This window comes from Sparus aurata, chromosome 7 (genome assembly GCF_900880675.1).
Source record: "Sparus aurata chromosome 7, fSpaAur1.1, whole genome shotgun sequence".
Classification (NCBI taxonomy): Eukaryota; Metazoa; Chordata; class Actinopteri; order Spariformes; family Sparidae; genus Sparus; species Sparus aurata.
In genome coordinates this window covers 19,232,887-19,254,102 of record NC_044193.1, presented here as the reverse complement: position 1 = coordinate 19,254,102, position 21,216 = coordinate 19,232,887, and the positions used below count along the sequence as shown (strand labels likewise).

The following is a 21,216-nucleotide window of genomic DNA, read 5'->3' as shown; positions in this document are numbered from 1 at the left end:
TACCATACAATGTAAACTAAAGCTACTTATGCAACTTATGCAGGGAAACGATTACTGTGAATTAAATAATAGTTGTGATCAGGATATACTGGAAATCGAAGTGTAGTACATTAGATGGACGACTAAAGAGCTAGCTACAATATCCTGTGGTGGCCCCTAGTGGAGGAAATTGACATAGGTGGTATTTGAGTTTAATGGCTGTAGCTCAGTGGGTAGAGCAGGTCAGCTAGTGGTCAGATCAAAAGGTTGCTGGTTCAAATCCCAGCTCTGGGCTAAGCTGAGCTGCATGTTGAAGTGTCCTTGAGCAAGATACTGAACCCCAAATTGCTCCTGATGTGTGGTTGGCACCTTGCACGACAGCCTCTGCCATCATTGAGGGCCCCGCGATGAGCTGGCGACTTGTCCAGGGTGTACCAGAGACCCAGAGACAGCTGGGATTGGCTCCAGCAAAAAAACCCTGCGACCCAATTGTTACGACCAGGGCCTAGGGGAAACCCTGGTGCAACAAGTGTGTGAGACTCCCCCCTTCCCCATCCTCCAAGCACCAGCAGCAATAGCATTTTTAACATAGTTTTATTCAAAACAAACATATTTTCGACAATCATGCATGCTGGCAGTCTGGGTCAATGGAGGAGAGAGCCCCTGGGGACTGGGTGAAGCTGGCCTTTAAACCCTTGTCTGTCAGGCAGGAACCAATCAGCTCCCAGGGACAGCCTACAATCAAACACACCTGCAACCAATCTCACATACACACACACACACACACTCATACTCTCACTCAGGTCAAAGAGGGATATTAAAAACAGACAACAATGCAAACATTTATGACCTCTAGGGTTGTAACACCATAAAGGGGATAAAGCAGATCATGGATGGATGATCTGTATGACCGTGATATGGGTGTCCCTGTGGACTGAAAAAAACAACAACTACTACATCTAAAAAAAAAATCAACTTAATGATTTGGGTTTGCTTTAAAATCAAAGGCATTAAAGGCAGCTCTGCGGCTGGTGCTGACCTCTGTCTGCCGCAGGGAGAACGGCTCAGTGCCGGCGTACACTCCTGAGTACTGACGTGAGTATGGCGGCTTGACGGCATTCCCAAACGCTGCCCCGACCAACCTCATGGACATTGTGACAGACACCAGGACTCGTTAGCACCCCCACTTTGTCTCTAATTCGTCCGTGCATTAACGTCAGCACTGCTCAATTCCGGACAATGTCTTTAATCGACGTGACGTCACACCCGCACTGTAAGTTTCAGTCTACCAAAGTTGATTAGCCTAGCCGCTAGCTGTTACTTTAGTTAGCCGAGCCTTTGTAGCACACAAGCTAGCTGATGTCTTGTGCTGTCATTAGCTTTATCGGCTGTCAGCGTCATCACCACGACAACGAGAGTCCTTCGCAACCGGCCGTCTGATGGAAGGTGAGGGGGAACGATGCTGAGATTCCTCCATATCCTTTTAACAGGTAAGTCCAGGCTGCTATTAACGGGGAGCTAAGCTCGTTTGCCCGCTAACTAGCTTTGGAGCAGGTACAGCGAAGTAGCTTATGGTTCATGCTATTATGCAACGGTATAATTTAACCAGAAATGGTTGAAGCTTCACTGGCTGCTGCGTTTTCTCGAACCTCCGACATGTTCGCTTGTACATTTAATTATGCAATAACTCAGCTCGTATGCTACCTTTGTAATATGCATGACAATGTCAGTCAGCTGCCACTGTACTGGGTTCGCCTAGCTAAAATACTACAGTCTAACACAACAGCCCTGTAATACTGCTTCCATAAAGGTTGTAATGTTGTGTGTTTGTTTTAGGGAGCCATTGATCGAATCAGCAGGGAAAGATCTTCATTGACATTTTTTGTTGTTATGCCTAAACACCCAAAATACACAAACTCTATTTGTTTTTATGACTGAATAAACCAACCACAATTTCATGCTGTTTTTGGCGGACCCTGCCACTTTTCTAGCTTCAGTGTTCAGGGGACCTTATTTTCCTCTCGGAGAACAGCTTGCTTATTCAGTTATGGAATATTCCAATATTGAGAAGTTGTTCGTATTGGATGTATATTTGACTGTTGACTTAACGAGCGCAGCATCTACACACTCCAATGCAGGGGTGATATGCAGCTTGAAAGTTGTCCACCAATAGAGAGAAGGCTAGAGAGACGAACATGTCGTTCCAGGTATGGATTTACAATTGCAGAGGAAAACACAACTACACAAAAAATCTTGGACACATGATGCACAAAGGTTCAGAGAGGATGGAGTCTGAGTTTTAACACAATTGATCCATCTTTGCTCACTACATCTTGGCTTACAGCAAAGTTGTAGTATGAACTTCTTTTTAAAATAAAAAAGAAATCTGAATGAATTTATCTGTTATTGGTTTTGACCATGAGAAGAAGAAAATCATTAGCTATAGTATCGTCTGAAATCCATAACAATTATCCCTAGTTTCAACCAAAACTGGTATTACGGGACTGGTGTGTTAGGCTGCATTAATTTGGCTATTCTTTGGTGTACCTAATAAATAAGCAGCTGATTTTAATACCTGTTCAATTTGATGGATTTTAATCTGAAATTATAATAATTCAGTGTTTGTAATTTCCTCACAGGCCTTTCAGGTGTTCTGTGGGATGGAGTTGCTGCTTTTGGTAAGCCTGGCATTGGAACAAACCTGCTGCATCCTCAGCCGTTATCTCACTTTCTGTCTCTTGAGTGATTTTGTCTCTGATCCACAGGTGGAGTCAGACTAGTGAATGGGGAGAATAAGTGCTCTGGCAGAGTTGAGGTGCTTCGCCACGACCAGTGGGGAACTGTTTGCGACCATGGCTGGGACCTACGGGAGGCTGACGTGGTGTGCCTGGAGCTGGGCTGTGGCTTAGCCGAAACTGCCCTTCATGGTTCAGTATTCGGTGCAGGCAAAGGAGAGATCTTGTTGCGGCATGTCCAATGTTCCGGACACGAGTCCAGTTTGACACGCTGTGCTGTTGTCCTTCACAGTAACTCCCACTGCACCCATTTGAATGATGCAGGGGTGAAATGCTCAGGTGAGACTTATCACTGGTGAGGCATTTCATCTACAAAGGACTTCTGCTGAGTTGTTTCAAAGAGGCTATTCTTGTTATGGATAAATTAGTCATACTGTTTTATATGATTTATTGGATCATTCACATTTCCTGATTATCTTTTTTTCACTCACAGGTACCCTTTTAACGCCCACCCTCACCCTGCTGTCGCCTCACACTGTGTTTACTCCTGGCGAGGCTGTTCGCTTTAGCTGCAGCGTCCTGCTGGGTCACCACCTCAGTGACTTCCACCTGTACAAGCATGGAGTGTCCACACCGCTGGTTACACAGAGGGCGGACCAGACTCAGACCAGAGTGGACCTGACGCTGACTGACATTGAGGCATCCCACCAGGGCAGCTATAGTTGTCGGTACAGGATCAAGGGCGGTTTCCCTGCTGAGCTGCTCAGCTCTCCACCCAGCAACTCCATCAACATTACCGTTGGTGAGTCATAACTGCATTGTCTAACCCCTAATTAACTCTGTTGCAACGATGATGCTTCCCGTGGCACAATGTTTGTTATGTTTTGTTGTGCACATGAAACTTGCTCATTGGAGCATAGAGCCTAAACTATTTGACATTAACCCAATGTTCTACATGACTTCCATGTTGTAGGGCCCATAGAGCAAGCACGCCAGAGACTGCAGCTGGCCAGGCCGGCTGAATACAGTTTAGCCCTGTGATAACAAGAATGGGGATACAATGGTTTAATTGTACTGCTTTTCTAGCCTTTCCAAATGTTATCAGTACGAACAGATCAAATTCTGATTGTAAAATGAGTCATTTTGTGGGGGTTGTGATGCTCACAGTTGCAGCAACTTATTTCTGAATATAAGCTTATGGGGACAAGTCTTTGAGCCAGGGTGCGTCATAAGACATCGCAATTACACGGTTTGCCAAATTGGCTTAAAAGCCCAGTGCACCTCATGGGATCTTTGTCTTTACGCAGGAGGCACATGATTGTGTGGATGTCACCTGTGCTTTAGCAGCTGTGAAGGCTCAACACACTGTCACTGTATAATAAAAAAAAAAAAAAAAAAAAAAAAAAAGGGGGGGGGGGGGGGGGGAGTGGTGTGCTCGAGGACAGTCTTTATATTATCGAGCTCAAGAAAAATGCAGGTGCTCTTGAAGAAGACAGTCAGCACATGAGAGTAAAGAACAAACTTTGGGCACTCATGCGTGAAGCAGGAAGAAAAATACTTGAATTAGGTTTAAAAGCCTTCATTCAAAACATGGCTACTTACACCAAAATTAAACACCGACCAATATTGACCTTGAAGGTCTTCATCACAGTACAAAATGGTGGACAAAGATCATAGTAACACCGTCACCGTGTAGTTATGCATGTTAAATGGAAGAAGAAATACAAGGCATACAAATGCACCTGGGTCACGTCTGTGTGAAGTGGGAGTGACGAGTGAACCGTTACAATCTGTAGACATCTGGATTGATTAAAATAGAAAAAAAATCTATTGGGCCCTAACGGGTGTGACACAGAAGGCTGAAAACACGACTGAAAGGCTTCCTCTGTTGATATTTTTCAGCTATATTTGCTCCTGAAAACTTTGAGACGCAGTCGAAAGCTCCTTTTGAGCTAATGTTCTTTTCCCCCATTCATTGCTACTGTACATTGTTATTCTTTGTTTCATTGCTTCCATTTCATCTTATGTTCTTTTATTTTTTGAATATCATTCTTCTACATGACTCTCAGTGGTTATCAATAAACAAAAATTTAGTCAGCTCTGGATAAGATTTCGTATGTGCCTTGTGTAAAGGTTAGGAAACCAGGCCCGATAATGTATTGATGAGGGCACAGCGACCTCTTGATCTATGAGTTTATATCTCTTATGGTCATTGCAGACTTTGCAGTTTGAAGCAGCTGCAGATATGCTTACAAACGGATCTCTGACAAACCAAGGCTGCTGTTTATGTAAACTCATAGGATGGCCTTCGATCTATCTGCGGTAGCGGGCTGACTTTCTTCTAGGCATTTGCCTTGCATTCCTCACAAAGTCAGAGGTGAGAAGCTCTGCAGTAACTTTCCACTTACTTGTTGTTAAACAGGGAGGGGTGCTTCCTGGGCTGTGGATATAACCTGAACACTAGAGAAGGTTTGAGAGGAACTGACTTGGCATTAAACTTTGCACAACTTTGAGCAAGCTCAAATTCCACAACAAGCCCGACCAGAAAGCCTATTTTATTGTAGAATACTTAAATAAAACAATTATAATGGTTAGAGGGAAACTGTAGTTAATGGCTCATCCCCATTTAAATACATCTTTTCAAGAGAGGTTTTTCAAAACTGTATATTGATGTAAAATAACCTATGTAATTCCTCTGTGATCACAGTCGAGCTCCTGACTCCCCAGCACTGGTACAACACGTCCACTGAGGCTCCGGCTGGTTCCGTCCTTAAAGGCCACAGTTTTAACATCACCTGCTCCACCCCGCAGCAGTACCCTGGGGGCTCCTTCCAGCTGCGTCTGATCCGCTCCAACGGCACAGTGCGCCAGTCCCTGCCCGCCCTCGCCCCGTCCGTCACTTTCACCTTCCCCAACGCCCAGAGCTCCAACGAGGGCTACTACTACTGCCTGTATCGGGTCCAGCTGGGTGGACGCACCTTTGTCTCCAGAGAAAGCCAGCCCCTGCCTATAGCCATCAGAGGTAAAACAATATTATAGACAGACAATAGATGCATTTTCCATCTGTGAAAAGCCATCCTGTGTATAACTAACTGATAACTCATCTCCCCCTCAGACCCGGATCCATTACTAAGTCCAATGGTGATCAGTTGGCTTGTGTCTGGCCTGACATTTGTCATAGCTGTCATCGTTATAATTATTGTAGCCAAGGTACTGTGTAACAAGGAGAAGAAGCCTACTGAACTGGAGCGAGAGACCAGAACCTGTACGTTTTTTGTTTCTATCAGAAGTGTTTTGAGAAAACAGCCTATATGTTTACCCGGAGTAATAGATGTGCTTCTGTCTACAGGTGTGGACAACACTTATGTTGCCTTATCAATTAACAAGCTATGACTGGGTCTGATGGAAATGGATAACTAAAGGTAATGAAGGTCAGTATTCTTACAAATACAGCAGTTAGAACAGGATGTCTACAGGTATCAGAAACTAAAATATAATGCTTTTAAACAGCTTTTCAAGATATTTTATTTTTTACGTAGACTTGGTATGAAGCTTTTCATCAGGCTTCGATTTCCCCGCCGCCGCATCCTCCTCCATTGTTTTCATAATCCCCCTCAGTACATAGAACAACAACAACCTCCAAGCTAGCAAGGCAAGTTAAAATAACCTGTTTGCAAACTGCACAAGTAAATAGGCTAGCAGTTGTTACTTTTTCTTCAGCGAGGATTGAGCCATCACCTCCCTACATGCAAACCAAATATCCCCCGACACTATTTTGCATTGGCGCCATCGCTGTATCCTGACTTAAGTGCCACTCGAAATATGATTTGTTTATAGGCATGCAAACAAGCCAGCAAGTCTTTTCCCCCTTGTTCCAAAATTAGGATTGGAGCAGCCAGACCTTTCTTTAGCGCTGACAAAGTGCTTATTCTGTTTTATATATTCTTGTGCATTCCTTGGGCCTTTTAGCCTTTGTGCTGACTTCTGGTGGACCTTCTAGATACAGTTGTATTTATATTACAACAAACAGTACCTCCTTGACTACACATAGCTGATGTCACCTTAACTGATCCGTCCTATTACCATGGGTGAATATGTACCCAAACATGTATTAGAGATTACTAATTTATTTTTTAGACCGAAGGGTATTTGTTTCTGTTAGGCTTGGTAAAAAAAATAAAGCCACATTAAATCTACTTGGATTTAGTGCTGTGAAAGAATAAAACATGATAGGCACTGTCATATATTATGTATGTTTTTTTTTCAATTGTGCAACTGAAGTGAAGAATTTTTTTTTTTCCTTCTTCCATAAACATATAGGGGGCTCTCGCTGTGTCTATCATGGAATCACTCTGCAGAGGATGTAACACAGACCAGATGGCTCGGTCGGATAAAGCTGTCTGGACCCAGTTCAGTCCAGTCTGGATAAGGCAGTTTTACAGTTCGGCTTTTAAGCCTTGTATTATGGTGAGATGTAAGATAACGGCCACAGAAGACTGACAGACATTGAAAAGCTTCCAGTTGAAAGTACTGGTTTAAGCTAGACTTCAGATTTCTTGGCTCCTGCCATGAGTCCACACTTATTGAGTGAAAACGAAACTAAACTGGGGAAACTGTGACATGGGTTCTTCAGGTCTCTGTGTACATACATGCAGTTTAAACATATTGTTTTCTATTTATTACCACGGGCTCCTCTAGCTTATGTACTTGCTTCAACAGATCAATGATCCTTAAAGGATTAGATGTTTGTTTTTGTATTTTAACTCTAACACTACTATGCATCTCATGGCATTAACAATATTTACATTATTGCACTTAAACATGTGTAAATATAAGCTGTAGTTGATTAAAATGCTGCTGTTGTTGGAGCTCCTGGGCTCAGTCAGTTTTGTTTGACAAATATTACTGCATGTACTGAGGTTGATTTATAGCATCAGATCAAACTACGTAAAGGGAAAAAGCTGTTAAGAAAATGCATACCGTGGTTTATATGTTTTTATACCCTCAATTATTTAAACATTTCAAATCTTCCTCTTGAATAAATTACACAAAGCTTCAAATGTTTACATTTTCCAAATTCTTTTATAATCTGAGTCATGAAACTTCAGTACAAAACAAACTCTACAGGATGTAAATGTTGGAGTAATGTAAAAAAAAAAGGAGTGATATCTGCTCTGACTGTACTGAAATGAGGCATAAACATGGAAGTACAGCTTATAGAAAGTGCAATTTGAGATTTTTACACCCAGATAAAATGTTCCCAAACTTCTTATTAAACACTTAAAAGAAAATGAACAATTTTAGCCAAATTATGCCTAAAAAACACAGAGGCACTTGTATTACAGCTGGTCTGAAAACCATGCCAACTGTACTTAAAATTTTTTTTCTGATAACTGAAAAAAAAGGAAGCATTGTTGTTCTCAAGATTATACAAACTTCAAATATTTGGTGATCTTCATATTAACAAAACAGATTAAATCATAGACTAACAATAGACATGCTTTTTACCAGATACTTTAACACTGACAAATGAACACTTTGGGAAGCTAAATATATCTGTTGCAGTACCTTTGGTACAGATCGATCAATACACACTGCACCATAAGCCTGACTGTTTCTTCTTTTGAGAGACAATTTTGAGAAAATATAAAAAGTTCCTTAAAATCTGGTGAAAAAATAAATTCTTAAGTTTGTCAAATTAAAATTTTTGTTCCGTTACATCAACAAAAATTTGTGTTGTGAAATTCTGTGTATTTCTGAGTGAGTCTTCCTTTTAAAGTGGCATCATCTATCCTAGCAGTACTAAAACGTTGACATGTATTTTACATATAAGCAAAAGCAAGCAAATAAACCACACACATATTGCATCAACCACAATTTTAGCAATGTCTTAAATAAAGGCATTCACCAAAATACATTCCTTGAATTAAAATGCATAACAAAGTATAGTGTAAACCCATATAAACTGAGCATGAAATTAAAAGGATCAATTGATTCCTTTGAAGGGTTCATTTGACTCCATATTGGTAAAAACAATGTAGAGGAAGGCGGCCACAGCCAGGAAGAACACAAACTGAACCCACAGCGGGATGAGGCGAGACGACTTGGGAGTTTTCAGGGCATCTTGACCAGACCTCATGGGAGCTGATCTCAAAGAGTTTTTGTAAGAGGTGGGTGTGTCGTACATGTAGGGCCTGGAAAGGAGGAAAGAGGACTTATGTTGCAGTGCATGATATGAAATCTTATAATTACTATTCTTTGTGATCCAACTGCTGTCAATACCATAACATATAGACATATCAGGGAATTAATAAACAGACAAAAGAGAAAATAAAAATGATAAAAACATGTTAGTAAATGTATGACTGTGTAATTACACTCACTCATCAACCAAATCTCTTCCTCTGTATTCAGGCTTTGAGCTCGAGTAGCTTGAGTAGGACGTCCTGTAGAGAGAGGGAGATGAAAGTGCTCACATGAGACAGTTGTGGTTTACTCTTCACCAACAACTAGTGCAAAAACTTGCAAAGTTAAGACTTACTGTTGATCATATTCCCTCTCAGACCAGTCTGGTCTTGACCTCATGTAAGTCCCACTAGATTGACAAGAAAAAAGTCATTACTGCGTTTATACTTGGTTATTTGATTTACTGAAGTAGAAGAAAGTAATTAGAAGGTAACTGACCTGTCTCCAGCAACTTCACTCCTCACCTGCAACATTTGAAGCAGCGATAATAAACAGTAAAACTAAAAACAGTGCTGATATAAACATTTCATACCTATTGCACCCATCTGCCCTTACTGCGAAAGCATTTAATTTACATTTACACTCAGTTTAGAGAACAAAAAATTAAACTGCATTTCATTAATCATAATGTATTTTTTTTACCAACAGTCCTCATCAAATATTTATCTGTATTTCCTTGCCTTCAGGCAGCTATGCAATAAGATATTGAAATAAGCAATAGAAGTTCAACAGAAAACTTCTTATGGCTGGAGATACAACTAGTGTAGCCTCAGACACACACATGTATACGTTTCCTTGTGGCTTGAGGCCCACCTGACACAAGATATGCATCTTGCTCATAGCACAAAACACGACAAAGAAAACGGTATGAACAATACTTACAGGTGCTCTGTAAACATATGTGACCTCATCCTCTGAAATGAAAACACAAACAAAAGACTAAATACAAACTTAAGTGAACATTACTTTTACAATGTTTCTCCAATTCATTCTTACACTGGCAATAGACAAGTTTCAACATATCATTATTAAGTAAATGCCGATTGCACAATGTGATGGACAGAGAATAATTACATTGGTTACTGTATAATTTTGTCTGCCACCGGGCATGTGGTCACCCAGGAAAAGGAAAGTTAACTGGTGATCCATTTCTATTATAGACTAAATGACTGACTAAAACGCATGTTTTGTCAAGCGTTGTTTGTGCCGAGAAATTACCCATCTGTCCGTGCAACAGCAACGGCAACAATAATAGCACTTGGAAATGTGAGGTAGGAAAAGTTGTGTTGTCACTTTAAGTTTAAGTGGGACACAGAAGTTACAAACTATATAAGTATATTTATAGGAGTATAATTCGCCTCTTAAAAAAGGCTAAAGTTCATTATCATAATTAAGTTTCATCCAGTTTGTGGTGAATCACCTGATCAACATTGACTCTTGTTAATTTAAACATGAAGGCAGCACAGATGTTTTGATCATCTCCTTAAATCTTCTCATTTTAAACTAATCTATAAACGGCAACATAATCAGGCTCCACAGGTACTCAGTGGCTTTGTGCTTCCACTCAAGAGTTTCAGGCTCAGTCACACATGAAGCATCCAGTGGGAATTATAAGGGGCCTTCATGCAAATTCTCATTTGGAAAAATATTTTCTTTCTGTTCGGGTGATAAATATCTGGAAGTTCTCATTTGCTGAACTCAAACTGGATCCTGAGTGGTCTCATTTTAAACTCAGACTGAAACAGTTTCTGAAGAGGGATCAGTTATGTACTCATGAATGGTGCTGGTGCTTACCTGGTGCTTGTGTTTTATGGTGTTTTATTATTATTATTGCTCATATATGACTGGGCGTCACAAATTAGTTTTGGCTTTAAATGCTGTAGTGTGTGGCAGGTCATGCTACATACTTCATTACTTATTTCCATTTGTTTTGCTGGGCTTTATGCATTCATTATATAATTCATATGACTTTAGAATTTGTTTGTAACAATACTCTGAGACTACTGGCTAAATATTGCAGTTATAAACATAGATTTTTAAAGACTTGTCCTCAGGGGTGTCAAAAGGGACACAAGGGCTCAGATTTAAAAAGGTCTTTAACATGTGATTTTAAAACATTTCTTGAGTGAATCCTTTCTTTTTTCTTTTTTTTTTAGCAGCTTTCAAACTGATTGTACTTTTAAAGGATGATGAAGTCATTTCAAATAGTGGCAGACATGTCCAGCGTCCCCGGTGTAAATGTCATCTATGCCTTTAAAAGGACACTGAACAGGTTTTTTATATTAAGATGTATTTCCTTGAAATGAGGACCATTAACCACCATGTGGAAACAAATTACTGTATAATATTCTTTTTTGAAGTGAAACATGTATACCTGTAAACTACAAGTACTTTAAGATTATAAAATTTATAATTTAAGTTCTGGCACACTTGTGGATTTCTTTCAACCTCTTCAATACACGGACTGTGCATGCATCTGTCTAAGTCAAGTTTTAGTATTCACTGCTGATCAGAGAGTGGATAAATGACACGTAGAAATGAGAGTCACCCTCTTCTCTGTAGTAAGTTTTGTCAGGCGATGGTTTCGCTCTTCTCTCCTTCTTGTCTTTGGCCATGGCCTCTTTCAGCTTCCTCTCATACAGACTTCTGGTGGAGCCTCGGTACAAAAACAGTCACACACAACGTAAATTTGAGAAACAGTGAACACAAACAAATAAAACCACCGAAATTCAACCACTGCCACCGGCAAACTTGTTAACTCCACACGGGCGGGGGAGGCCTGTAAAGTTAGCTGCCGTGAGCGATGATTCAAAAACGGGCGCAAAGTGACCGTTGAGTGTGACTCACCGACCACAGGCCCGTGTTTTATCCCGTACTCATCGAGCAGCTCGCTAAGTTCCCCCGCGGACATGCTGCTGAGAGATGACATTGTTATTATCTTGATTTAACCCTTTGGGCTTTCTGTTTATTGTTGCGTTGGTGCGGTCTCGTTTCGGACAAGCTGTAGTGTAGTGCTACTTTCGGTTGCCAAAAAAGAAACAACAACAGCAACTCCTCCCACCGAGAGCGGCGTTTGTTTTCTCACAGGACGTCCCGCTGTGGAGTCGACCAGCAGCTGAGAAGCATTGGGGAGTTAAACCCCGCCCTCGGATCTTTGATTAGGTGTTAGAAACATTCGAAACTTCCGTGAAATGGTACATCATTTCCGCTTCCGCCTTCCAGATTCTGCTTTTTATTTTGTCTTTCTAGAATTAAAGCAGCGCCATCAGCAGGACAATGATATTAATGGATAATGACTGATCTTTTACTTAAGAGTAGCTAGTTAGACTAGGGTATCTATTCAAAGTGCTATATCGTAGGCAACTGGACTTTTGTTGAAGAAGTAGATTATCTATGTAGAAATATTCAACTATAAGTAGACCAGACTGCCATCACAGTAGCACTTGTGTAAGTACAAACTCACTATGCTCACATTATGAGTGTCATATTGTTTTTAGTTTTTTAGAGTATTAAGATTTTACTCTTTTACTGATGTATAAACATGTAGCAAAATGTATGTACCGGGTCTATGTGCAACACATTTTAACCACTCTTTAACCGTTTAACCAATATTGTAAGAAGTGTCCAAAAGTCCTACTTGAGTAAACGTAAAGATATTGTGTTAAAATGTGACTTTGGTAAGAGTTAGTCATCCACAGGAATAGTAACATTACTTAAAGTGTTAAAGTATCTGACATTAAATGTACTTTAGCAAGTAAAATTACATTATACACTATTTACATGTTTGTTGTTTATTGGTCTGGCTAATCATAGTATCAAATATTCAGCATTCTATCTACAGTCTATATCATCTATAAAGAAATTAGAGTAATACAAAACAAATTTTGTGGATTAAAAAGCTCAATATTTGCGTTATAAGAGTTGTGTAGTGGAGGAATAAAGTAGTAGGATGTAGTACCCCAAAATTGCACTTGAGTACAGTACTTGAGTAAAAGTACTCAGATAATGTCCACACACTTTTAATTACAACTAGGCCTATTTCAGCTTTCATTTTTAATCTGTTTTTTTTTTTTATTATTTTTTTATTTTTTTACAAAAACAATCGAATCACGACTTGTCAATGGTTTAAACAAATATGTCAGCATCATTGTAAACAAAGATATATATATATTTATTAAGCACAAAATTGCATATTACAGTTAACAGTACACACGGTTGAATGTCCAGCACTTTACACTGCATTTTTACACTACAATACTGTCATTTTAAATTGGTCTTTTATTATAAGTAAGCAAGTGAACACAGTTTTAAGGACCAAAATAAGGTTTTGCTCTAAAAGAATGAGGCTTCGCTGAGCCAGCCTGCTTGGTCTGTAGCCAACCAGAACATCAGCAGTCCCATCACCACCACCACACACATCTTCAGTGTCAGCTTCAGCATGTTGAGACACTGCAGGAACAAAGGACAGGACAGAGAGGTCAAATTTGACAAACAATTAAAGGGACACATGAACAAGTAATAAGTAAAGACAAGTGAGTACACACTTTGTGTTTCTTGGTAACTGTGTGTGTGTCGCTGAGATCTGGCACATTCTCTGGTAGCTGAAGATCTGGAGGATCACAAACAGGATTCATTTGTGTGGTGGCATCAGGCTCCCTCAACTCCTGGGCAAAAGAAAAACAATTAATTTAGTGTGTTCGTTCATTAGGATGCATGTGTGTTCCCCAGCCCAGTTGCCAGAATAAAATGTTGCCATTTTATGTTTGAGCGATAAACAATATGACTTTTATCTTGAAAGGTGCGATTACAGCTGGGCAAGATGGCTGCCAAACTGGAGACCACTGGTCAAGATGGCGTAACAACTCAATGTGTGAGCATGAAATCCCTGGATAATTTTTTACAAGACACCTCAATCGGCGACAAAGCCATGTATTTTACAGCAAAATAGGATCTTTTCACAACCCTAAAGTAGTCTTTTTATGTGCCTAAACCTAACCAGCCCTTGAGCACAGTGTTGTCACAACATGAAATTGAAAAATGAACCTAAAGAATTGTAAAGTTGCAACATAAGGAAATGTAAGATTTCAACATATCCGCAGTTTGCAGAAACATAAAATGCCAACATTTACACTTATGAGTCTGCATGCAAACCTCAGATGTTTCTGCAGAGCTCGGGTCCTCCTCCCCGTCTGTGGAGCTGCTCAGTGAATCTCTGTCACTGCTGAGAATAGGAGGAAGTAGACAGAGTTGTTATGTTTGGATCCATCACAGCTCAGGTTATAGCCACCGTTCAAGGAAAACAAGACGTCGATACACGTTCTGCTTACCTGTCAGTTTCATAGCGAATGACTTGAGACAATGGATCTGCACAAAACTGAACTTTGATCTGCCTTGCTATGAAGAAACAGAAATGGAGACAGATTAATTGTGGCTGCAGACAACACTGTTAAAGATGATAACCTCTTCCTCAGTCACTCACTCTCTCTGCCGTTCTCCCCGTCGCTGTCGTCATAGAACTTGTAGAAAGCCTTGATTCTCTCCTGCTCTTGCTCCCAGTTCCTATCGTCTTCGTACTCGTCGTCTCCCAGCTGTCCCAGCTCGGAGACCCCAGAGGTTTCCAGTTCGGTGTTGAAGAAGAAGCCATCATCCAGGGATCCCTGGTTGGAAGGGCTTGTGGCTATTGCGTCCCCTTTCTGTACCACTGCGTAGGTGTTTTCTTGGTCTTCTGCAGGACGCTGAGTCACATGTGAAAGCAGTGTTTCCGCTTTGTCTGGATCCTCTGTGGTTAACAGCTCTTCAGGCAGAAGGGTATCAGTTGTTGACATGTCGAGATTCCAGTTTATGTTGAAGTCTGCGCCGTCCTCGGCTGTGCTCCACCTGGCGAACACATCACTGATCTCACCGTCCTCCAGTTGCTTGTTGTTTTCCAGATCTTGCGGACACATATTCTCTAAGGGTTCGTCGTCGCTCGTCTTTACTTGGACCTCATCCTCCTCACTTGAGGTGTAGGAATCACTCTCACCTGTATCATCACATCTCAACGTGTGCCCGACGATCTCTGTTTTCCCTCTGAACCTATCAGCATCCACCTCTAAATCTATGCTGTACAGATACTCATCTCCCGCCTCGTCATCGGTGTCCTCCTGCTTTGGAACTGACTGGTGGTCACTTTCTTGATTCTTCCCTCCATCCTCCACATACTCACATGAAGAAAAGTCAGAGGGGTAGTCTGCAAAGCTCTCACCGGCCTCTTGGTGCTCCTCCCCTGAGAAATCCTTCATTTTCTCTGCAAACTCCTCACTGTCAACTTCAGCGATGAGATCCTGCAGGTTTTGATCTGAAATTTCTGGAAACTCCAGACTGGCTTTCGTCGGAGCGTCCCCCTGAGGACTTTCAACCTCCTGCTCGAGAACATTTTCTTCTCGTTCGATTTTCATGCCCTCACGCTCAGAGTCAGACGAGTCCTCTTCCTTTTCTTCTTCCCTCTCTCGCTCGTCCTCTTCAATCCCGTCACCTTTTGTCATCATCTCACCGCCACGTTCAGGGACACGCTCAAAATAGGACTCCTCCTCATCACTCTCGCTCTCACCTTGCTCCTCATTTCTAACTTGAGTGTGTTCGGCACCCTCTGGGGCCAGAGGTTGTCCCTCAGCAAAGATCCTGTCCTCTTTATTACCATTGTAGAACTCTGCGCCGCAACGGACCGACTCCAACAATTCCCCTGGTTTCTCTCCTGTTCCCGTATCCTCCTCCTCCTCTCCAGAGGCAGAACCTTCCTGTTCAGAATCTCCTTCTGAGCTTGTGTAATCCTCCTCTGGTATTTTGAACTCACCGCCTTGAAAGTCCTCCTCATCAGACTGCTCGTCATCTACATTTTTAGACATGTATGTGTCTTTAGTTTCCATGCTAGACAAAACTGCAGTTCGAGCACTTGCTTCCTGGTGCAGAGCCTCGTCTTCCTTTGTTGGTAAATCTTTAAGAGAGAGGCCTAATTTGTCCTCCTCAGGGTTTTCATCAAAATTCAAATTCTCAAAATCCAAATCTCCATCCGGGAATGACGGAACAGTTGTTTCTGCAACAACATCAGCATTTGAAATTAAAATACTTGTAAATAGTTTTTTAAAAAAAAGTAAAAAAAAAAAAACAATCCACAGAACAAAGACATAGTTCTTACCTGAAAATGCATCTGTGAGTAGATCAGCCAAAGTTTGCTCCATCTTTGCAAACAATTCAAACAACAGCTTATAAAGTTGGAGCTATATCAAGGCAGTCTTGAATGCATTGCCACAGAAGATGTCTCGGTTCAGAGAGGAAGAGAGCACAGAGTACCTCTCATCTGTTGTCACTGCGAGCGGCTTCCTGTCAAACAGACGGTGCATAAATGACACATTACAACTAAAAACAGTTCGTTAAATAAGTGACTAAAGATGTCTACATTACATGAGCTGACACGAAAACTGCAGATAGTCAAATGGAGGTGTTTAAAAATGTGTCTCTAAAAGCAGAAGTCACAAAAGTCATGTTTTGTGTTGCTGCAGGAACTTACCTTCATGAGCTCATGAAATGATGTCAACTTTGATGTGGTTTTGGTTTCAGCTGCACTATAAAAAAAACTCCCGCAGTCGAGCACGTAGTTCCTTCGCGCTGAAAAAACTCATGTTTATTGGTGTTTGAGTGCAGTGGCGCCAGTATAAAAGAACACTTGCTATCAGATAATGTCCTGTTGGGTAATGTGATTTATTTTAACAGCTAAAATCAAATAAAACTACAGTTAAAATCAAGATGCCCGTGTTTGTTGATGGTGGTCCTGAGGGGTCTTACAGCTCATTGCGGAGGAGGTAGCGGTGGTTGGGCTTCAGGTCGACTTCCACAGGAAAGTGATCACTCACCTCAAGAGCCTAAAGAGCCGTCAAAAGAACCAGATAAATGTTCAGTTTAATGGGAGAAAATACAGATGACAAAAAGCTTTTTTTTTCATGCACTGGTGAATTTTGAGATGTCTTCTTTCAGATTAGCAAGAAAAAAAAATCAGATTTTTGTTCTGGACATTTCAGAAAATATGAATACAAAATAATTGTTTCAATGCAAGCAAACAACAGGGGACATTTTATTTATATTAGTTATTTTTACCATAATGACCGTTTTCTGGTTAAAAATGTTGTACAATACATACATTAAAGGAATAGTTGACCCAAACATTTAAATACAGTCATTATCTACTATGCAGATGGAAAGTCAGATGAAGTTTCAATGTCCACAAAACGTTCCTGGAGCTTTACAGCAGAACAGTGTTGCAGAATTCTCCGAAACAACTGAACTAGATGGGGACTTGTTATAAAACAAAAAAAAAGGGCTACATACAGCTCATCTGGCGTAATCCAACTCTCTGGAAGCTCAGAGAATAGTACTAGAAAGAAATGACATTTACACCCTTGACATGCAGCCGAGCTCGAGGACCCACTTCGGACTTCAAAAAGTATGTAAACAACATCTTTTCAAAATTGATTTAGGCTTTCGGATCTTATGGAGACCTGTATTATTTCGGATGCCATCTTATGTTGTTTCAAGTATCTACTTCAGTTGTTTAGGAGAACGCTGCAACACTGTTTTGCTGTAAACCTCCAGAAAAACGTTTTGTTGACTACTAAACTTCTCCTGACTTACCATTGGCATGAGGGTGAGTAGAAAATGACACAATTTTCATTAACCATGAACTATTCCTTTAAAAGCTGTTTTCTCTAAACAGTTTTTTTTTTCTCATAATCTCAAATATTTCATTCCAATCTATATTTTGAAGGTTTTTACAGAGAGGTTTGTTGATAGATCATTCAGAGTGTGATTTGTATAATATTTTTTTTTTTTTTTTTTTACTTCATAGAGTGACAAAAAGAGATATCTAAAATTCCCTCTGTTGAATCTTGTGAGGGTATTTTTTGTCAAGAAAATCAAATAACAGTTCTGAACCTGGTTTTATCCATTGTTCAGATGTCTGACCATGAAATGTCAGCGCACATTTTAATGAGACAGTCTTTTTTGCATATTTATACATCTAAGAGTAGGAAATTCCCTAGTGGCCTGTCGCCCTTGAAACATATAACTGAGCTGAAGACAGGTTTGTGTGTGAAATATTCACCTCCTCCTCTGTGAGATGGAAGTTCTCTTTAAAGTTGAACGGTTGAGCTGAACCTGGCACTATGCAGGAGATAATCTCACGTCCATGGACAATGATCCTGTTTGAAAACGTAAGAAAGCACTTATAACCATCATATCGTGTTATTACAGAGAGTGTAAATGTGGAGTAATGGTTGAGAGCACTGACCTGTCATAAGCGCAGTGTGTCTTCTCACGGACAGTGGTGTCATGGTCGTCTCCAATCAGCCACTGAAACTTGGGGTCGCTCCTCAGGCGCACGGCCCTCCAGCCCTTGATGGTGACGTAGCTGCAGGCGGCGTTCAGGTCGCCCAAGATCATCACATTCTGGGTGAATCGAAAGGAAGCAAAAAGGGAAGTCTGGCGGATCAGAACTATTCACGGTTTCCGTCAGAATGTGAAACCAGCATGACCGAAATGAATAAAAACGGTTGAACCTACGTCAGTCTTCCACTTCTTGTGAATCCCCTTGAAGACGGCGTACAGCTGGTCGATCTCCTTCATGGCATTTCTGGGACAGGTGTGCTGCCCGATCAGGACAAAATCCTTCACCACTACAGTGAAAAACAAGAATGTATGACACATCCGAAAGTAATGTGTTTGCATGCAGACTAGACTTTTCCTGTTGTTGGATGATGGAGAAACCTGATTATTCTAATCTATGCACATCCGTAGTGGTATCCAGGTTTCTGATTGTCTGTGCAAATGTCACCTTCAGATCCACTCAGTGTCTTTCTGCAGTGTTTAGCACTCTGCTAGGTTTAGCTTTTTCATCTGATCGTCATGTTTTTTCAGTTTGGAGAAAGTCCTTATTCACAAAAGAATTGATGCGAAGAAATACAATAAATGAGTTTCGGTGTCTATCTGAAGTCTATTCGTCGGATCTGAACTGTGTGTGTACTGATCTTTCATTTCTCCTCCTGTTTAATGCCTCATGATGTTTCACCGTACATGTCGTGGGGGAGTGAAAGCGAATGATGAAAGGCTCTCTGGAGAAAACATCCGTATCATTGGTCCCTTCAGTCTTTTGTTTAGGGTACTGATAGTGCTCTTTGACCCTCAGCACATTGTTCCTGGAGGGGGCGAGAGAGGAAAAAGACGACATTAATCTAAAGATGTCGTGTGAGTCTGAGCATTAACAGCAAATGGTTCACATTTGATTAAGCTACCTGTAAATGTAGACGTATTGCTCCTTGTAGGTTTTCCTCCCGAGCCTTTCACTCTCCACGTAGGAGTACGAGTTGGATTGGTCATATCTGCTGACAAAGGATATAAGTTTAAATGTTGTTTTATTCCACTGGAGATTCACCAGATCCTTTAAAACTGGAACCCATGAAAGCTTTCACCTGTTCAGATCCTTCACCAAAGCTTGTATTGCTTCTCCTTTAGAGTCTCGGACCTCCTGAATCAGACACAAGTCGCACCGAGAGAGAATCTTGGGGGCAAAAGAAGAAGCAAATAAGATCCGTCAGCCGTGTGGTATCATGTGGACGTTGCTCTACTCGTGTTCACAGATGGAAAAGTACCTTCAGTAGAATCCCCATGACCTTCTTGTTGTTCGCCTTCGATTCACCAAAGCTCTGAACGTTGAAAGCGCAGATCTTCAGGGCAGCTGTGACGTTCAAGACACACAACCCGACAACAAACAGCAGAACTGCAGTCCTCATCTTTGTGAAGGATCACCGCCCTGTAAGGAAAAGGAGAGTTTGGCAAGATTCTCTTTGTCACATTATGAAACACATAAAAAAATCCAAAAAACTCTTCACTCCTCCACAGGCTCTTACCTTGAGCACCAGTTTCACGTTTCACCAGGAGACTGACCCCGGCCCAGCAAAGATCCATCTCTTCAATGACCTGCCGTGTATTTGGGGAACATGCAGGTAAACATGGGTGAAAGACAGGAGCTGCAGATCTGTGTGCTGGATGTGCTGCGTCAGTGCATGTTGAGAATGGAGCTTTATCTGGAACCGTTAAAATAACCACTGAATACAATGAACAATAGCATCCCCACTCAGTGCAGCTCTGAGTGGGGTTTTGTCTCTAAGTTTGAGTGTAATCGGACAATAGATGGTGCCGTGGGTCATGTCTGTCAGTTTCAAGAACATTTGGGTATCATTCTGCCATTTGAGCATCGACACGAGCAGCTGGTAGTTACCACAGAGTGCCGCCACATCGCTGAGAGCCGGTGTTAACTGAGACGTCAGATAAAATGATATGGAAATCATTATTTATTTATTTATTTTTATCTCAGACCACAATATCATCTTATTGGTGTTTTTTTTTTTGCTCATGTAATGTTGGTAGAGACTAAGTTTTCTGTCACGAGCTTCATAATTGAGTACAAGACGAGCTGAAAATGGTAATAAAGTGGTGCTGACAACAAACCAGCAGCAGTTTGTCTGACTCGTTTGTTATCTGGTAAATGTTGACATGCACTGTAATAGCCTGCCTCGACTGCCAGATTATCTGAGGCTACTGTTTTATGTGTTTTGAATGTGTCAATCTCTCAGAGGACGTGAACGCTTTTCTAAGACAAAGCCTCATATCAGCGAACAGAAACTGAAATAAAGGATAGATCAAACTTCCTTATTTAAAACTGCGAAGTTCTCCTCACCAGTTCACTAGTGATTCAGCTATCTGTCAACATTGAGACACTTTACAAAAGCTTATCCCGTTAAGGTGCAATAACAGAAACGATGTAATGCTTTGTTAGAATGTAATGAAGTGCACTTATTGATTTAAGCACTTTTCTTGAATATTTCCATTTCCTGCTACTTTTTTCCCCTCCTGTACGTTTCAGAGACAAATATTGAAATCAGTACAAAATTCAGTATTTATTTGACAGCCTTTTTTAAAAAAAAACTGAAACGTATGATGAAATCTTTCAGTATGTTGTGCTGTTTAAGATTCAACAGTTGTGGCGCGCAGGTGGTGGAGTGGTTAGAGCGCATGCCATAGACGCAGCCAACCCCGGTTCGATTACGGCCGGAGGTCCTTTGCTGCATGTCACATCCCCCTCTCTCTCCCATATTTCCTATCTGTCTACTGCTTAGTAAAGGTGTCTATGCCAAAAAAATAAAAAAATTCAACAGTTGTAGTAGTTCAA

At 41.0% G+C, this 21,216-nt stretch overlaps 4 protein-coding genes across 8 annotated transcripts; 1 reads left to right on the top strand and 3 right to left on the bottom strand.

The window, feature by feature from the left end:
- Nucleotides 1–992: 992 nt before the first annotated feature.
- Nucleotides 993–7,774, top strand: LOC115584689 (deleted in malignant brain tumors 1 protein). 5 transcript variants are annotated; one of them, XM_030422289.1, is made up of 9 exons: nucleotides 994–1,252; nucleotides 1,359–1,469; nucleotides 2,619–2,657; nucleotides 2,745–3,053; nucleotides 3,208–3,516; nucleotides 5,422–5,736; nucleotides 5,830–5,979; nucleotides 6,064–6,145; nucleotides 7,035–7,774. In XM_030422289.1, exons 2-8 carry the CDS (start codon nucleotides 1,439–1,441, stop codon nucleotides 6,105–6,107), a joined length of 1,197 nt encoding a protein of 398 aa, XP_030278149.1. In that variant the 5' UTR covers nucleotides 994–1,252; nucleotides 1,359–1,438; the 3' UTR covers nucleotides 6,108–6,145; nucleotides 7,035–7,774. The 5 variants fall into 5 exon arrangements, with proteins under 5 accessions (XP_030278151.1, XP_030278152.1, XP_030278150.1 ...); XM_030422291.1 differs by having other exon boundaries at nucleotides 993–1,469; nucleotides 6,064–6,136; XM_030422292.1 differs by having other exon boundaries at nucleotides 993–1,469; nucleotides 6,064–6,136; nucleotides 7,031–7,774.
- Nucleotides 7,697–12,027, bottom strand: LOC115584691 (emerin). The gene is made up of 7 exons (XM_030422294.1): nucleotides 11,808–12,027; nucleotides 11,509–11,616; nucleotides 9,843–9,874; nucleotides 9,399–9,424; nucleotides 9,256–9,309; nucleotides 9,098–9,160; nucleotides 7,697–8,908 (listed from the first exon to the last, which is right to left on the bottom strand). Exons 1-7 carry the CDS (start codon nucleotides 11,887–11,889, stop codon nucleotides 8,701–8,703), a joined length of 573 nt encoding a protein of 190 aa, XP_030278154.1. The 5' UTR covers nucleotides 11,890–12,027; the 3' UTR covers nucleotides 7,697–8,700.
- Nucleotides 12,028–13,107: 1,080 nt separating this feature from the next.
- Nucleotides 13,108–16,300, bottom strand: LOC115584424 (sarcalumenin). The gene is made up of 6 exons (XM_030421836.1): nucleotides 16,135–16,300; nucleotides 14,440–16,032; nucleotides 14,288–14,354; nucleotides 14,112–14,181; nucleotides 13,505–13,624; nucleotides 13,108–13,409 (listed from the first exon to the last, which is right to left on the bottom strand). Exons 1-6 carry the CDS (start codon nucleotides 16,175–16,177, stop codon nucleotides 13,293–13,295), a joined length of 2,010 nt encoding a protein of 669 aa, XP_030277696.1. The 5' UTR covers nucleotides 16,178–16,300; the 3' UTR covers nucleotides 13,108–13,292.
- dnase1l1l (deoxyribonuclease I-like 1-like) lies at nucleotides 16,185–19,954 on the bottom strand. Its single transcript, XM_030421837.1, has 10 exons — nucleotides 19,895–19,954; nucleotides 19,637–19,797; nucleotides 19,457–19,545; nucleotides 19,280–19,366; nucleotides 19,062–19,183; nucleotides 18,552–18,664; nucleotides 18,280–18,437; nucleotides 18,094–18,190; nucleotides 16,507–16,858; nucleotides 16,185–16,319 (listed from the first exon to the last, which is right to left on the bottom strand). The coding sequence occupies exons 2-9, from the start codon at nucleotides 19,775–19,777 to the stop codon at nucleotides 16,778–16,780; spliced, it is 888 nt and encodes a 295-aa protein (XP_030277697.1). The 5' UTR covers nucleotides 19,778–19,797; nucleotides 19,895–19,954; the 3' UTR covers nucleotides 16,185–16,319; nucleotides 16,507–16,777.
- Nucleotides 19,955–21,216: the final 1,262 nt, after the last annotated feature.

What these genes read in the sequence shown, in the direction of transcription:
- LOC115584689 (XM_030422291.1), top strand. Translation starts at nt 1,439, where the DNA reads ATGCTGAGATTCCTCCATATCCTTTTAACAG. An exon ending in GGATGGAGTTGCTGCTTTTG is followed by an intron (nt 2,658 to 2,744) that starts GTAAGCCTGGCA and finishes TCTGATCCACAG; the next exon opens with GTGGAGTCAGACTAGTGAAT. An exon ending in GGAGCGAGAGACCAGAACCT is followed by an intron (nt 5,980 to 6,063) that starts GTACGTTTTTTG and finishes TTCTGTCTACAG; the next exon opens with GTGTGGACAACACTTATGTT.
- LOC115584691 (XM_030422294.1), bottom strand. Translation starts at nt 11,889, where the DNA reads ATGTCATCTCTCAGCAGCATGTCCGCGGGGGAACTTAGCGAGCTGCTC. An exon ending in AACTTACTACAGAGAAGAGG is followed by an intron (nt 9,875 to 11,508) that starts GTGACTCTCATT and finishes TTTTCATTTCAG; the next exon opens with AGGATGAGGTCACATATGTT. An exon ending in GGAAGAGATTTGGTTGATGA is followed by an intron (nt 8,909 to 9,097) that starts GTGAGTGTAATT and finishes CCTCCTTTCCAG; the next exon opens with GCCCTACATGTACGACACAC.
- LOC115584424 (XM_030421836.1), bottom strand. Translation starts at nt 16,177, where the DNA reads ATGGAGCAAACTTTGGCTGATCTACTCACAGATGCATTTTCAG. An exon ending in CGGGGAGAACGGCAGAGAGA is followed by an intron (nt 14,355 to 14,439) that starts GTGAGTGACTGA and finishes GTTTCTTCATAG; the next exon opens with CAAGGCAGATCAAAGTTCAG. An exon ending in GCTCTGCAGAAACATCTGAG is followed by an intron (nt 13,625 to 14,111) that starts GTTTGCATGCAG and finishes TCTTTTGCCCAG; the next exon opens with GAGTTGAGGGAGCCTGATGC.
- dnase1l1l (XM_030421837.1), bottom strand. Translation starts at nt 19,777, where the DNA reads ATGAGGACTGCAGTTCTGCTGTTTGTTGTCGGGTTGTGTGTCTTGAAC. An exon ending in TCATGGGGATTCTACTGAAG is followed by an intron (nt 19,546 to 19,636) that starts GTACTTTTCCAT and finishes TTTGCCCCCAAG; the next exon opens with ATTCTCTCTCGGTGCGACTT. An exon ending in TTGGTGAAGGATCTGAACAG is followed by an intron (nt 19,367 to 19,456) that starts GTGAAAGCTTTC and finishes CTTTGTCAGCAG; the next exon opens with ATATGACCAATCCAACTCGT.